Genomic DNA, 17376 nt, shown 5'->3' on the forward strand with positions numbered 1-17376 from the left:
TGAACTTTGTTTATTCCTTTCTTGTTGCCTTTAACACACAATTGCATTTTGTATTATTTTGTCTGTGAGCCTCAATATAGAAGGGATGGAAATATACCCAACCTGAACTTGCTGGGCTTCCCAGGTGCCTCAGTGGTAAAGAATCCACCTGCCAGTGAGGGAGACCCAGAAGATACAGGTTCAATCCCTGGGTCGGGAATATCCCCTGGAGGAGGAAATGGTAACCTACTCCAGCATTCTTGCCTGGAAAATTCCATGGACAGAGAAGCCTGGCAGACTACAGTTTATGGGATTGCAAAGAGTCAGACATGACCAAGCGACTAACACATACACATACATGTAACTTCGTTCTATATTTGTAAACGTGTTATTATATTTTCATAATTTAAAAAAGAAAAAACCTTAGGTTTATAATTGACCCAAGGAAACACTCTCATTAGCATATGATGCCAAGGACTTTGCTTATTAATTAAGCTATCAGGCATAACATTAAAAGTGTAAGTAGAAACACAGTATTGGATTTATCTCCTTTTCTACATTGGGAAACAAGCCAGTTTTGGACTTTAATAATTGCAAATACCATCAACCAAGAGATTTAAGGAGATTCCTAAATCTGTTATTTCTAAACTTGAAATTAATATTGTGGTACTGTGTAGTTAACCAAATTTGAATTCATATGAGAAATGTAGCATCATGAGGACTAAATTAAGTGGGTCATCTTTTTTGTAGGACCTGGTGATGCACAGCAAAAAACAGAACCTCATCACACAGCCGTGCTGGGAGAAGGTGACAGTGTCCATGTGGAGAACAAGGTAAATATTAAAAATATTTCTTTTTTCATAAAAGTTTTTTGTTTTAAAAATTTTTAGTGTAATTTTAAAGGTTACTTTCCATTAACAGTTATTACAAAATTTTGGCTATATTCCCCATGTTGTACAATACATTCTTGAGCCTATCTCACACCCAGTGGTTTGTATCTCCTAATCCTTCATCCCTATATTACCCCTCCCCTACCCCTGGTAACCAGCAGTTGTTTTCTGTATCTGTGAGTCTACTTTTTTTGTTATATTCACTACTTTATTGTATTTTTTAGATTCTACATTAAGTATTATCATATAGTATCTCTCTTTCTCTGTCTGATTTACTTCAATTAATATAATGCTGTCTAAGTCCCTGCTCACAACTCCATGCTATTTGTTGCTACAAACAGCAAACTTCCATTTTTTATGGCTGAGTAATATTACATTGTATATATGTACCACATTGTCTTTATCCATTAATCTGTTGATGGACACTTAAATTGCTTTAATCTTTTTAAGTTGCACTTTCTACTAGTTTCCAGTTTCCAAAAAAATGCCCAAATCTCCTCTGTACCTGGATAATTTTTTCTCTTCCTCAGGGAAAGAAACTGTGCCACAAGTTTATCAACCAGTTTCATTAACTTCAGTTATTTCTAGTGGTTTATTTTAAGGTATTATCTATACTGATTCCTCATCTTTAGGAATCATCGAAAGTCCAAATTGTTTACCCCTAGAAATTTCACCGACTCGATGGACATGGGTTTGGGTAGACTCCGGGAGTTGGTGATGGACAGAGAGGCCTGGCGTGCTGCAATTCATGGGGTCGCAAAGAGTCGGACACGACTGAGCGACTGAACTGAACTGAGAAATTTGAATCTGAGGCAACAGCTCTCCTTGTTTCTTACTTTTTCTTTCTTTATACACTTGATTGATTTTATCTTTAGCATAAGTGAAAATGGATCAGCACTCTAGGGGTATAAATGTAGATCTCCATACATATTCCCATGGAGTCCTTTGAAATTCAGCCCCATGTTGAACTGAGAAGAATATATGCTCCATCTCGTAGTCCTTTTGTGTTGAATCCTTGCTTTGTAAGTAAAGTTTCTGATATTTTCGAGGAGCTTTTTAACCTTCGTTGACAGATTTCTTCCTCGTGTTCCTTCTTTTATTCCTTTGGACAAGTCACTCACCATCTTGTGAGCCTATGAGGCCCATATGGCTGCTTTGTGCCATTCTAATAAGGAAAATTGAGGAGACAGTTGTGCCAAAGCTCCTGCAAAGTTGAATTTTGAAAAGTAGGGATTAAAACTGTGTCAGCATGCAGGTGACTGGCAGAGAGGCCATCTGACTGACCGCCAGCCCTCCGACCCTGGCATGGTAGAATTCAGTGGGTGTGAGGAAGGCTTATAGCTTAGCTCCCTTTGCTGACTGCTCCCCTATTGCTCCTTTATTTCTCTGTGGCACCTCCCGGAGCAGTGAAGTAAAGGGAAGCAGAGGCCCGTGAGCTCTAGAGGAAATGCATATCTCGGGGTCCATGCTCATGTTATTAGGTTAAACTGTATGAAACTGCCACGTGTGACCTACAAAAATGGTGATTTCGTCCGTTTCCACCCAATGCACAAAAGAGGCATGGAAGCTATATATAAGCCAGAGACCCTCCTGACACCAGGTTAGTCTGTAACATTACCTGGTTTAACTTGACAACCTCAGGCCTCTCTGTGATGTAGCACAGGGCACGCTGTAGGTGATCAGGATTTGGAAACTGAAGCAGAATACCAGAATGAAGATGTGAGGGAAGCCAGAAATAGGGAGGCAGTGGATGGAAAAGAGTCGGCTGAAGCCCCCAGTTCCGTGACCCGGGGCAAGGTTCTGTTACATGCCCTTCTGTAATTTTGACTGTATGTAAGTGTAGCTTGAGCCATCAAGACATTAGGAAGAGCTCTTAGTTCCAAAAATTAGCCTTTACATGAGCGTGTATCACTTATATCCAGGAAGAGTAGAAAGTCCCCCTTAGACACCACAGGAAAAGCCTGTGACGGTGTGAATCTTGGCTTTGCCACTCGTTAGCCATGTGACTTTGGACACAGTTCTCAACCCCCCTGGGCTTTTTGTTCAGTTTTTCTGCCTGCGGATTTGAAATAATGATGCCAGCCGCATGGGGCTGTCAGATTATGTGCGATTATGCAGGTCAAGAGTCTAGGCCACATCTAGCATGGGGATCAGTAATTTATGCCCAATAGACCAGATGTAAACTTTTCCTAAAGTTTCATTGGATCCCAGTCACACCCATTCGTTTCCGTTTGTCTGTGGATGCTTTCATACCACAGGGAAGTGGTTGTGACAGAGACTGGGTGGCCCACAAAGCCTAAAATCTTTGCTCTCTGGCTCTTTACAAGGACAGCTTTGCTTCTCCCTAATCTAGTACACAGTGGGTGTCCGATGATGATAGCTGGAAAGTTCACTGATCTAAACACTTGATGTGACAGGTGGTCATGCCACATACATGTTACTTAATGAGGATTCATACCTTAGGCTCTCAGGTTTAGGACACGTGATTTTCTGCAGCTAGAAAAAGGCCTTAAAGGACTCTTATTCAATTGGGCTCCAGGCCAGAGGTGTCTTCACTCAGGACTAGGTGTAGCCTGAGGATAAAAGAATGACCTGTGCCTTCATGGTTCTCCCCTGTTCCCCCGTGCACAGAGTTGTGGGCAGGAATGAGGAGCTGACAGGTAGTCCCTGGATTTCCTCTGTTTTGCTCTTCCTGCTCTTCCTCTGCTTCTCATTCTGTGTCTTCACCCTCATGCCTGTCTCCCTGGTGGTCCAGGAGTCTCGGTGGGTTTCTCTGGAATGGCCAGTCCTTGGGCAGGTGAGGAGGGCAGGGAAGAGTTGATGTAGACCACATCTTGGACCAGCAAATTTTAGGCCACAGGGAGCTCTGTCTTTTTCACTCAGAGTGTGGATTATCTTTTGTGACTGTACTCTAAAGTCTTCCAGGAGGGGAAGCGTTGCAGGGGCTTGGTGTGTACTGAAGAGTTGTTAAGCCAGACTCTTTGACTTCTGAGAAGAAGCCCAAACCTCAGCATTGACTTCAAAATGGCCTTAACTTTTATATTATTCTTAGAGATGGAGCTCAACCCCGGGCTACTCTGGACATTTAAGCCTGGATTGAATGGCCACCCTGGAACAGCCTATGTTCTGAGCATTCAGCCTCCCTGTGCTGCTTTGGCAGCAAGGTACCACAGTTAGTATCATGGTTGCCAAGATGGCTCCCTGATCAGGAGCACATGGATTTGATGTGAAGGCTTGGTCTCACCTTTAAACTCATGTTTGTACTAGTGTCCTATTGAGAAAGTCTTAAGCCTCATAGGTTAACAGACTTACTTGTCAAGGTAGACAATCAATTCCTCTTTGACTGCCATTGAAACCATACTTGAGAGTAATGGTACTCTTTAACAAATTTGTCTTTCAATTTTTATTTTAATTAAATGTTGCTGCTGCTGCTGCCGCTAAGTCACTTCAGTCATGTCCGACTCTGTGCAACCCCATAGATGGCAGCCCACCAGGCTCCCCCATCCCTGAGATTCTCCAGGCAAGAATACTGGAGTGGGTTGCCATTTCCTTCTCCAAATTAAATGTTAACCTGTATTAATTTAATGTATTCCCTGTGAATGGTGCCAGTTAAAGAGTACCATTTAAAGTTAGAGACAACTTTTTGCTGATGTATAAAAATTCATAGTAAAATAAACCATTACGCTTCAAAAACTGGTAACAGTTCATTGTTTTCACTTTCACTTGACCTAAGAAGTATAAACAATGAAATCGAGTAAGAAGAATTGCATGCGATTAAGTCCTGTTAAATCTCACTTTCTGGTAATGTTTTTCAGGTAATATTTCACTCTAATAAATGTTCCTGAAGCAAAAGCATGCCTTTAGATTAATTCTCAGAGTCCAAGAGCCATCTCAAGCTTTGTATTGAATATTTCTGATCAATCAAACAAACTCTGAATGCATATTCACAGTGTAGAAGTTATCACCATCTTAGATGAATCTTAGGGCTTCATCTGGGCTTCGATCATTCTTGTCAGTATCAGTGGAACTCAAGACATATCTTGGAAATTTTTATGGAATAACAGAGCATTTTGTAAAAGTGAATTGTTACGTAAACCCAGAAGGTCCTGACTCAAAACTAAACTCTTAGAAGGTGTGCCAAAGTGAAAGACATGTTCTGGACCCCCAAAAACCATGAGTATGGGTTGGGGCAGCTATCCATGAAGCAATAGGTGGACTTCTGTTACCTTTGTATGAGAGTCTCTTCATCAGACCCCAATAGGGCACTGACTTAAATCCACACAGGGACTCATGACCTTCAATAGGTCTTTCCTTCTCCTTGTTTTGACTAGTCTTCTCATTTGATGTTGTACCCAAGGTTGCCTTGCCATAGACGAGAACTTTTCAAGATAGCAGCAATTGGGACTTGCAGCCACAAGAGCACTCTAGTGAAAATTCATAAAGATCATCAGCTTTCACCAAAGAAGGCTAGGTAAGGGAAGAAAAAGGATGCACTTAAGGAAAAAGAAAAAGACCCAAAGCATCTGGCTTAGGTTAGAGGACAAGGGTCCATGCATAAGTTAATTTTGTGAAAAAGTCATTCAAAGGAGCTTGGACCAGCCTGCCGCTCTCTGAAATGGAAAGCCCAATACCAAAACAACTCAACACCCAGCAGCTGGATCATTTTTCATTTCAGACCAAACACTAGTATCCTTTTATCCTACTGTCTGACTTATAAATGAAAGTCATCATTTGATATGACTAATGTCAAAAGGAACAAAACTTGAATTTTGAGTACTTTATTATTATTCCAAACTGTGTAAACTGTAGGACACATTTGTCACTCACAAAAGACGTATCTTCTGAATTAAGAAACTTACATTCTGAGGAGTCATAAACCCGTGACACAAGGAGGTTGACCTTTTCTTTCCTTTTCTCTTATGACCCCTGATCCTTTTCCCCCTGTTTCCTGAACCTAGAAGTCAAGTGCTTAGCTCCTCCAAAAAAAAAACACCTCAAAACAGTTTTTAGTGATATCTTCCCTCAGATTAAAGTATAAATGATGTAATAACAGTGACAGACTTTATTTTCTTGGGCTCCAAAATCACTGCAGATGGTGACTGCAGCCATGAAATTAAAAGATGCTTGCTCCCTGGAAGAAAAGCTATGACAAACCTAGACAGCATATTAAAAAGCAGAGACATTAATTCACTGACAAAGGTCTGACTAGTCAAGTGTTAGTCGGGCTTCCCTGGTGGTTCAGTTGGTAAAGAATCTGCCTGCAACACAGGAGAACTAGGTTTGATCCCTGGGTCAGGAAGATCCCCTGGAGAAGGAAATGGCAACCCACTCCAATATTCTTAAAGCTATGGTTTTTCTAGTTGTCATGTATGGATGAGAGAGTTGGACCATAAAGAAAGCTGAGTGCCGAAGAATTGATGCTTTTGAACTGTGGTGTTGGAGAAGACTCTTGAGAGTCCCTTGGACAACAAGGAGATCAAACCAGTCAAGCCTAAAGGAGATCAGACCTGAATATTCATTGGAAGGATTGATGCTGAAGCTGAAGCTCCAATACTCTTGCCACTTGATTCAATTGGAAAAGACCCTGACGCTGGGTCCAGGGAGCAAGCATCTTTTAATTTCATGGCTGCAGTCACCATCTGCAGTGATTTTGGAGCCCAAGAAAATAAAGTCTGTCACTGTTTCCATTGTTTCCCCATCTATTTGCCATGAAGTGATGGGACCGGATGCCATGATCTTAGTTTTTTGAATGTTGAGTTTTAAGCCAGCTTTTTCACTCTTCTCTTTCACTTTCATCTAGAGGCTCTTTAGTTCCTTTTCACTTTCTGCCATAAGGGTGTTGTCATCTGCATATCTGAGGTTGTTGATATTTCTCCCTGCAATCTTGATTCCAGCTTGTGCTTCATCCAGCCCGGCATTTCTCATGATGTACTCTGCATATAAGTTAAATAAGCAGGATGACAATATACAGCCTTCACATACTCCTTTCCAAATTTTGACCCAGTCTGTTGTTCCATGTCCAGTTCTAACTGTTGCTTCCTGACCTGCATACAGTTTCTCAGGAGGCAGGTAAGGTGGTCTGGTATTCCCATCTCTTTAAGAATTTTCCAGTTTGTTGTGATCCACACAAAGGCTTTAGCATAGTCAATAAAGCAGAAGTAGATGTTTTTTTCTGGAATTCCTTTGCTTTTTCTATGATCCAACAGATGTTGGCAATTTGATCTCTGGTTCCTCTGCCTTTTCTAAATCCAGCTTGAACATCTGGAAATTCTCAGTTCATGTAATGTTGAAGCCTAGCTTGGAGAATTTTCAGCATTACTTTGCTATCATGTGAGATGAGTAATTGTGCAGTAGTTTGAACATTCTTTGGCATTGCCTTTCTCTGGGATTGGAATGAAAAGTGACCTTTTCCAGTCCTGTGGCCACTGCTGAGTTTTCCAGATTTATTGGCAATTGAGTGTAGCACTTTAACAGCATCATCTTTTAGGATTTCAAATAGCTCAACTGGAATTCCATCACCTCCACTAGCTTTGTTTGTAGTGATTTTTCCTAAGGCCCATTTGACTTCACACTCCAGGATGTCTGACTCTAGGTGAGTGATCACAGCATCGTGGTTACCTAGGTCATAAGATCTTTTTTGTATAGTTCTTCTGTGTATTCTTGCCACCTTTTCTTAATATTTTCTCCTTCTGTTAGGTCCATACCATTTCTGTCCTTTATTGAGCCCATCTTTGCATGAAATGTTCCCTTGGTATCTCTAATTTTCTTGAAGAGATCTCTAGTCTTTCCCATTCTATTGTGTTCCTCTATCTCTTTGCATTGATCACTTAAAAAGGCTTTCTCATCGCTCTTTGCTATTCTTTGGAACTCTGCATTCAGATGGATATATCTTTCCTTTTCTCCTTTGCCTTTCACTTCTCTTCTTTTCTCAGCCATTTGTAAGGCCTCCTCAGACAACCACTTTGCATTTTTGCATTTCTTCTTCTTGGTCTCTACCTTACATCATCACAAATCAGTCATAATTATGTATATATATATATTCCCTCCCTTTTGACCCTCCCCCCCCATCCCATTCCTCTAGGTTGTCACAGAGTGCCAGGCTGGGCTCCCTGTGTTATATAGCAACTTCCCACTAGTTATCTGTTATACACATGATAGTGTATATATGTGAATGCTATTTTCTAAATTTATCCTCGCCTCTCCTTCCTCTGCTTTGTCCACAAGTCTCTTCTTTACATCTGAGTCTCTATTTCTTCTCTCTAAATAGCTTACTCTGTTGATTTTTAGCTGAGTTCACATTAGTACATTTTGACAGCAAGTAGGGAGTAAATTAAGACTTTCACAGAAATCATTTGACCATATTTATCTTATCACAAGTGTGGTGGGAGGTTCTGCTGGTTTCTCTGGCATGATTGTGTCAGAAGACATCAGCAATAGGAGGGCTCTCTGGAAGTATTACAGCACCCTAATGATGTATAGAAAATCTCCCTAACGATGTATTGAAAATTGTATCATTCCCTGCATCCACACTAATATTGGATTTAATAATTAATATTTTTTCAGTTTCAGGGATAAAAAAACCTCATCTTAATTCTAAACAAAAACAATAGGATCCTTTTGGAGAGAAATTTGCCTGAGCAGATGTTCCTGGGATGTTTTTATAAGGTTTCATTTAGTGCAGCATTTCTGGGGCATATTTTATACTAATAGTGATAAATGTTGAAAGTAACAAAATGTTCCTTTTGGATTTGCATGAATAATTTTCCATTCTCAAAATTAAAATTTTAGTAGGAAGTTATAAGCCCTATAACAAACCAAGTTATTTATATAGTTTGTCATAAAGATGTTTCTAATTAAGGAAAAATCTTAATTTAAATTCTCCTTTATTTGAGTAGGTTATCATTTTGGTGGTTGGGATGTATTCTTGAGTTTTGATTGCCACCAAGCATCTTAAAGAATGAGCATCTCCCTATTGCACACTGCACAGAAAATATTTCTGGAATTTATCTTTAGAATTAAGGACATTATCCATTTGGCCAGAATGTCAGCTCCAAATCATTCCTAATCAGATAGTCAAAAATAAATCTATTTATTGTTTGTTGCTTTCTTTCTTGCCTTTAGGCTCCTGAGAGAAGCCACTTTGTCCTAATTGCTGGGGAGCCATTAAAAGAACCAGTTGTCCAGCATGGTAAGCCACAAATGATGGCGATTTTCTTGGTTGGTTTTCATTTCTTTGAAAGCAGAGTACATCTATAGTATCACTGGGAAGAACAGCTGGATTTTTGTCCTCTCTCTATCTACAAAGTTGAGGATTTTGTTTCATTTCTCTATTGTCAAAGGAAAATATACACATGGTATTTATTTCTATATTCACGCTCTGTTTCTTTTCAAGAAACATTTCTTGAGTATCCATCATGTGTAGGACATGAAGGTTTGAACTTTGAGGGGACCAAAAACAGTATTTTTTATGTTGTGTCAAAAGAATTTCAACTTAAAAGATTTTATGGTCTACTGGGGAGTTGAATATCATTTTTATCTTTACCAAAAATAACAATGATTTCTTTGGTTTTCTTTTTGGCTATACCACACGGCTTGTGGGATCTTAGCTCCCAGTGACTGAACCCGGGTCCATGGCAGTGAACGTGTTGAGTCTTAACCACTGGGCCACCAAGCAATTCCTATAACAGTGATTTCGATACTGTCCTTATAGTTTATTGGCTTATTAGTGAAAAATAGGAACCTCTTAGGAATATTTCTTTGGAAGTTTCTAAAATATTTGAATCCATCCTAGTTAATTGGGAAAAAAAAAGAAAACAAATATAGGGAATTTCCTGGTGCCAGTGTTTAGGACTCTGCACTTTCACTGCTGAGGACCCACGTTCAACCCATGGTTGGGGAACTAAAATACCACAAGCCATGCAGCGTGGCCAAAAAAAACAAAAAAACAAAAAACCACCAAACCAAATAAATAAATAAAGATATAAGAAGATAAACAACAAGGGCTTACTGTATAGCACAGGAAACTATATTCAGTATTCTATAATAGACCATAATGGAAAAGAATGTAAAAAAGAATATATGTGTGTGTATGTATAGGTATCACTGAATCATTTTGCTATACAGCAGAAATTAACACAAAATTGTAAATAAACTAGACTTTAATACAACAAAACAAATAGAGATAACTGTGGTTTAGTAGAAATAGGACTGTACTTGGAGGCAGAAAATCCTGAAATAGGTATTCATAATAGTCACTTCAGTTCTTTGTCTTGACTTCTTCAAAATGTTGTTGTTTGATTAAATGAGGAATGTCTAAAAGCACCTAGAACTCAACCTATTATTTAGATAAATGCCACAAAGCATAGTGTACATCCACTTACCTAATTATTAAATTTAACATGCATTAAAATCCCATTACGCTACCTTGCCTTGGCTAATGATACGCACAGTGATTTCAGAAAAAAAAAAAAAGACCCAACTGGTCATAAATTTAAAGAAAACTGATTATCTTTAAAATACTCATTTTTGTTCTATCAGTAATTTAAGAGGCGAGCATTTAATTTTACCTCACCTAGCCCATAGCATTTGACCTGGATTTTGCAGGCTTCTGATTTCCACTCCAAAGGTTCATGGTTCTCATTTTCTTTTATCTTGATTGAACAGCCCTGAAATAGTTTGTTTTTCTGGAAGAAGCCTGCAGACAAATTGAGTAGGATCACCATCTTTATTAATAGCAGCTAGAATTTAGGTGGGGAAAGAATGTGTGGGATGGAAATCTTTTAAGTTAAGCAATGTCCCCTGCATCAGTGATGAAAACCAAGAATTCAGCTACAATAGGTGACAGGCCAAAGGAGTGGGACCACCTGTAGCCACCCTCCATTCACCTCCCGTGAATCCTCTCTGAGGCTTGGAACTTGGGGATACTGGGTGTGCTGGCACGCACAAATTTAGATTAACCAAACAACATAGAGATGGCACCTGAAATCTCAGTTAATGAGAGACAAAGCATTCTACTTGTTTATTTATTTTCTTTCATTACCTTTTTCAAACCCAGAAAATTTCCTTTTACCTGGGCATGTTTGAAGACCACCACAACCATCTCTTGACTATTTGGGAACCAGTACTAGTTGATGAGGAAAACAGAACTTCTTTACATAACAAATACTTGGGTAGCACTATCTGCTAAGAGGTTTGTTGGCCACATACAACAAACCTCAAGCTGGATTCACACTCAAGCTGTTCGATTTCAGCCCCCCAGCCTTGTTCCTCTCCCTGCACTTGGTTGCCCTTTCTCTGTCCTGTGGCTTCTGTGACGGAAAGTAATTGTTAGTGGTGGAGCTGGGATTTGAACCCTAGTCTTGTAAACCCTTGTCTTGTGCGTCTTGTGTATCTCCACTATAGGAAGTTTCTCCATAATGAGAAATTAAACTCACACCATTTGTATTACAGTAGAGGGAGGGAGTTCAAAGACTTGATTAGAGAAGGGATGAAATGTGTAGGTTAAAAGAGGTTTGATAGGATTATACATAACTAGCAAATAATTTTCTTGTTCATAACCCTTACATGTATTAAAAAACATGCTTTCTGGGGGATATAGTGTACAACATGGTGACTATAGTCAATAACACTGTACTGCATGTTTGGAAGTTGCTAAGAGAGTAGATCTTAAAAGTTCTTATCACAAGAAAAAAATTCTGTCATTATGTGTGCTAATAGACAATAACTAGACTTACTGTGATCATTTCCCAATGTGTGCAAATACCGAATAATTATGTTGTACTGGAAACTTATATAATGCTGTATGTGAGTTATACCTGAATTTCAGAAAAATAAATTAATTTAGTTATATACTATTCCCCCCACCAAAAGGGCTTCCCAATTGGCACTAGTGGTAAAGAACCCGCCTGCCAATGCAGGAGATATAAGAGATGTGGATTCGATCCCTGAGTTGGGAAGATCCCCTGGAGGAGGGCATGGCAACCCACTCCAGTATTCTTGCCTGGAGAATTCCATGGACAGAGGAGCCTGGTGGGCTACAGTCCACAGGGCTGTAAGGAGTCAGACACGACTGAAGCGACTTAGCATGCTCACATTCCCCGCCACCACCCAAAAAAAGAAAAACAAAAACATGCACTTTCTGGCCTCAGTTTTCTTCTTCAGGATTTGAGATGAGCTTCCTTACCTTGGCTTTGGAGGGCTCACACTTCCAGTGATTACCTTGTTTCTCAAAGTGTGGTCCTTGAACCAGCAGCATCAGCATCACTGGAGAGATAGAAATGCAGTTTCAGACCTCACTCCAGACCTTCTGGTTCAGCATCTGCATTTTAATAAGATTCCCAGGTGATTCACATGCACATTATGATTTGGGATCACAGCAGAATACCCCCAGAGAAGTGTCAAAATGGAAGCCCAGAAGTGTACTGTTTGTACAGGAAAGGAATTGGAGGAGGAGAGAGGTGCTTCACAAGTCCCATCTCTAGCAAAATTGTGATGTGCAGAAAGTCACTCCTTAGCCCAGTACCTGCTCTCATTTTCTGAGTTCCATTTCCCTTTCTTTTCTGTGTCCTTTAAAAAGTTGACTTTTCCAGGATGCCCTCTAGAATTTATTATTTATTTTGCATATGCGGGCTCTCTCATTTTTCCTACCTGGTATAGTCCACATCTCCAGATGAAACTTCTCTCAGGAGCCCCAGAACCCTATTTCCAACAATGTACCGAGCACCTCTGCCAGGAAGCTGTCTGATTGTCTCCAGTGCCTTCACGTCAGAATATCCAGAACTGAGCTCCTTGCTCTACCCACAGCTTCCTGTGTCTCGTGTCTCAGATATCCTTAAACAATTCCACCATCAACTCAGCCTCCCAGGCCAGACGTCTTCTCTACCCTGATGCCAAAGGTGTCTTCTCCAAACTGCACATCAGAGCACAGTGCTGTGTACTTAACTCTTCGGTGATTCCCGATCACCTGCGGAATTATGTCCAAATGTCTTCCAAGAGATCGAGTTCAAACCCCAGAGTGGTCTGGCCTCTTCCTCCTTATCAGATCCTGTCCCCCTTTGTTTTCCCCTTCGAGTCTTCCTTCCAGCACTGTGCCGCATTGTCACTGCCTCCCGCATGCTAGTTCTGAAAACGCCTTTCCCCCATGTCTGCCTGTTTGGACATCACCATGTTTATGAATTCTGTCCTGGGCTCCTCCTCCCCTTTCTGTGCTAATTCTTTGAATTTTCCATACTTTTGTCATTCTGTTTGTCACACTGTTTTGTAATAATTTGTTTTCGTATCTGTCTGTGTGATAGATTTGAGGTCCTTGAGGGGAGAGCGTCTGTATTCAGCTTTATGTCTCTAGCTCCCAGCGCCATGTTCATTATTCAATAAGTGCACAATAAATGCTGGATAGGTAAGTCATTAAATGAATGAATTTAGATGCCTGCTACCTGCTTTCCCTTTCTCTTGCCATCCTGTACCTTGCAGTCTCTCAAAAGGCCTCAATATCATCAAGGCTTGTGATATTGAATCTTCCTTCTCAAGTGCTAAACCAAAGTGAATGCCAAATCTGTGCTGATATGCTAACAGTAATTAAGAAGTTTGACTGTGTTATTCCAAGTATTAAGTTATGTTTTAATCTGGGTCTCTCAGAGAAAAGCCTCTTAGACGAAGCACTTTGTAAAAGGCTCCTGATGGAATGTCTGCAGGCTAGGGCAAGAGATATACTGAATGGACAAATCTGTCAGCTGCTTTCAAGACACTGCCAATGCCATATAAGAGCTGGCCCTGTTTATCCAACATATGTTGGAGGTGATACAGTCTAAGACAATACCCTTTTGCTCCTACAGTATGTGAAGAGAGGGAAAGAGACAGACATTTTGCCTCTTGGTTGATGAGAAGAGGACTTCTACACCTTTAGCAAAAGCCAAGTTCAAACCTAGGAATTAGACAAACTGTGACCCATGGGCCAAATCTGTCCACTACACATTTTTGTAAATAAAGTTTTATTGGAACACGCCATCCCTAGTCACTTGTATATTGTCTATGACTGCTTTTGTGCTTCAACAGAAGAGTTGAGTGGTTGAGACAGATATGGTTTGACCCACAAAATCTAAAATATCTGGCCTAAGTGTACTGACCCCTGGAGAATCCAAAATGTGATGTTTTCTCGACTTGAAAATTTTGTACTTTAGTGTCTGTCAGGTGCTACTAATTTTAAGAAATGACTTGGACCCCTCACATAAGGACACGGCTTCATATACTGTGCAGATACCAACACTGTGACGCGATTTGCCAATTTTTAAAATCAGTTCAGTTCTTAATATCAGTCAATTCAATTCTATACAACTGACAACAACAATAAATCTTAAAAGTTCTCTTCACAAGAAAAAAACTTCTGTAACTATGGATGGTGACAGATGTTAACTAACTTAATGTAGCAATCATTTCCCAATATATACAAATATCAAATCGTTATACTGTACACCTGAAACTAATATAACGTGTGTCCATTATACTTCAATAAAAAAGATAGAGGATAAAGAGAAGTAACAACTACAAAAATAGTTACAATAGAACCAAACCTGAGAATGTTTCAAATAAAAATATTGTCATTGCTGATGACAGCCTGGAATGGATGAGTGAGATATAATTGCATTTGTTTATCTGAAGTTTGTTCTTTATAATCATAAACAATCCTAGTCAAGAAACTTGTATTACAGTCCTCAGGGATCGGGTGCTGTGAAAATAACCTTGTGCTGTTCAGATGTGCCTGAGTTTGTTTCAAATTAAGAAGTACAGAAATACGTACCATTTTCACAGTAGAAAAAAAATGTTCTCATCACCTGGAACTTTCTGAGCATCTCTTTTCTGCTCTGGGTCCATTTGTGATGAACACAGATGAAGAGATTTGTCAGGCCATTCTTGACTTCAGAAATGCGAAAAACGGCTTTGAAAGAGCCAAAACCTGTAAATCAAAGATCGGAAACTGGTGACAAGCATAAAGGCGGCTCTGACTGCCTTCTAGAATGTTGCCCTTTGTGACATCCACCCATTCAGTGTGTGCAGTTTCCAAGGCTGACTTCGCCAGTGTTTGTAAAGAATTCCACACTCAAGTGATAACATGTTTTTTTTTTTTTTAATATAGCACTGTGTGTAAGATATTTCCTGGCCCAAGCAAATAAACCTAATTATTGCTTCTCTAAAAATCAGTGGTCTTCATTTCAACCTAAATTACTAGGCTTCTGTTAAAAAACTTTTTGTATATGTTTACCTTTCCACAGATGTGTGCCTATTTTGTCATCTTTGTGCCTGTGTGCTTTTTAAAGCATCTTTGATTACTTTCTGTGTGTCTTACTGATTATAGGTGTGTGAGCATCTGAGGTCTCTTTCTGAACAATGCAGTTTCCGTGCCTATGTGCTGGGGTTGGTTTCATGTTACAGGTTATCTGCATTAAAGTAACAGCAGTTCTGAGCGCTTCAGTCAGTTTCAAAACTGCCCCGCTATTGGTAGGGACACGACAGGATTACGGCCAAGACTTCCCTGCTTTTTCTGCCAAAATCTGTGTCAGATTTAAGACACATGCTCCTGCAAGCTTCCATGAGGGTTGTGAAAAGAGTTTGAATCCACAGTTGGGTCCCAGCCTTCTGTAGCTGCAAACATTGGTGGCCGCACCACCTCCTTATAAAACAACTTGAACCTGGGCATAGGGTGGAAAGATTTTTTATTTTTTTAATTTGCTGGACATGAAATGGATTTAGAGTGCTTTCTCGTTTCAAGTAGAAGACATGTCCACTTCCTGATTATTTTTGGAGCATGAGAACATTTTTTTCATCTCTCTCCCCCTTCCATAAGATTGCACAGAAATGCACCTTGACTAATTGATTTTGATCACAACAGATTACTTGTTATTCCCTGTGAACCCTTGGGGTTTCGAACTTTCCTTCTGGAGAATGCCTTTTGAACCAGTTTGCTCTAGCTGCCTGATGTCAACTGCTTGGTAATCAGTGGATACTGAATACAGAATATTCAGAATGTACAGACAGTGGGCCATGGTGAATATTTTCATGATGTCGTCTCTGCAGTTGGTGCAGGGCTCCAGTTATGAACGTGGACCAGTGAAGGTAGGTGAGCTCAATTTTTCATGTGATGCAGATGTTTAAGTTGGCTTATACAGAGGATGCTTTCTTTGTCCCCACTATTTTTGAGATAATAGAAAAATGCAGAACACTACTGATAGTGGGTAGGATATGTCCTGTACTTGTTAATGAGTATTGTTTCTTAAGCTTATTCAGATTCTTGCCATGAGTTTTTTTAAATGCTTAGGGTAGGAGGCTTTTGGAGATGTAATAGGACATGAATGGGCGTTCTGGAATCTTTTCAAATAGGAAAGTTTTCCCTCAACTGTATGTGCAGATGGCACAGTCATTTTTTTTTATTGGAGTATAGTTATTTACAATGTTGCGTTCATTTCTACTGTACTACAGTGATTTTTCTAAGGAAGCATTGATTTGTTTTATGACACAGATAACTTTGTGGGCTGTTTATTTTCAGGTCATCTGTGAACAGCAAATGTTCCTTTTTTTAGTTAGTTTAGTTAGTTAATTTCTTCTGTAAATCAAAAACTGCCATGCTTTCTGCAGACATTTTCTCTCTGGTTTTCCAAATTACCCTTTCTACCATGTAGAAAAATCTTTTTGTGGAAGTCGTTTTGGTCCTTTGCTTTTTGAAATGTGTGTAAAACTCAGCTATAATTGAATATTGGATTCTATCAGCAAGCATCAAATAGAACCCAATGAATTGAGAGTAATACAAAAAAATTAACTGGGATGTGACTGACTGAGCATGATTTCACCCAGTTTTATGCATTTCACAGTTTATATTGTTGTTCTCAGCTCTTGATTTTGAAAATGGTTAAGATATAATTGCTTTGACTAAAGTGGTGCTAAATCATTATTGATTTAAGAATCTCTGGCTGTTAACAATCAACCTGGACTTGAGTTTTTGTAGCTGTTAGGACGTGCATTTTCAGTAAGGGTGATATCGCCCCCAACAGGGGAAAATTGGGGGTGAAAACGTCTTACTCTTATGTATAAAGCACAGATGCACATACAGTAGAGAAAAAGATACACCGTATTTCTGGGAAGATTGACCTCTGTGTTAGAGGTAGAGAGCCACCTTGCCCAGCAAGCAACACCTTTCCAACTTTCCAAATTCCAAACAGACACGAGAGGGATCACAGTCGTTCAGCTCCACTTCAGTGCCACCAGCCTGGAGTTGGGATCTCAGTGGCAGATTGCAGGTAAACTGGAATCCCATTTTGAGCCTCAGGGACAGGAGATAAAATGAGACTTGTTTGAAGCAAGTAAGGCTTTTCAGGCTGTTCAGCTGTTTTTAAGTCCACAAAACTCAGGAATCCTTTAGGTGTGTTTGGTTTATGGAGGTTCCTACCCACCTCCCAGCCCCACATGGGGTTTTAAAATATTTTCATTTTACTTTGAAACTTCAGTTGCCTCGCGATATAAG

At 39.8% G+C, this 17376-nt stretch overlaps 3 protein-coding genes across 3 annotated transcripts in view; 2 read left to right on the forward strand and 1 right to left on the reverse strand.

The window, feature by feature from the left end:
* PIR (pirin) overlaps positions 1-4714 on the forward strand; it is a 215981-nt gene extending 211267 nt beyond the window's left edge. Inside the window, exons 10-11 of the mRNA XM_081564115.1 lie at positions 730-812; positions 4685-4714. Coding sequence (XP_081420241.1) covers positions 730-812; positions 4685-4714 — 113 coding nt within the window. The remainder of the gene's footprint in view (positions 1-729; positions 813-4684) is intronic.
* Positions 4715-10391: 5677 nt separating this feature from the next.
* LOC145536265 (uncharacterized) overlaps positions 10392-17376 on the reverse strand; it is a 60411-nt gene continuing 53426 nt past the window's right edge. Inside the window, exons 2-4 of the transcript XR_014075726.1 lie at positions 14662-14817; positions 12052-12131; positions 10392-10563 (exon numbers count right to left, since the gene is read on the reverse strand). The gene's annotated coding sequence lies outside the window, so the exon portion shown is untranslated. The remainder of the gene's footprint in view (positions 10564-12051; positions 12132-14661; positions 14818-17376) is intronic.
* The window catches only part of VEGFD (vascular endothelial growth factor D), a 46000-nt gene continuing 44038 nt past the window's right edge, over positions 15415-17376 (forward strand). The window contains exon 1 of the mRNA XM_081565285.1: positions 15415-15974. Within this exon, the coding sequence (XP_081421411.1) occupies positions 15885-15974 (90 nt within the window). The 5' untranslated portion in view covers positions 15415-15884. The remainder of the gene's footprint in view (positions 15975-17376) is intronic.

This window comes from Giraffa tippelskirchi, chromosome X (assembly GCF_054371585.1).
Source record: "Giraffa tippelskirchi isolate mGirTip1 chromosome X, T2T-mGirTip1v1.2.pri, whole genome shotgun sequence".
Classification (NCBI taxonomy): domain Eukaryota; kingdom Metazoa; phylum Chordata; class Mammalia; order Artiodactyla; family Giraffidae; genus Giraffa; species Giraffa tippelskirchi.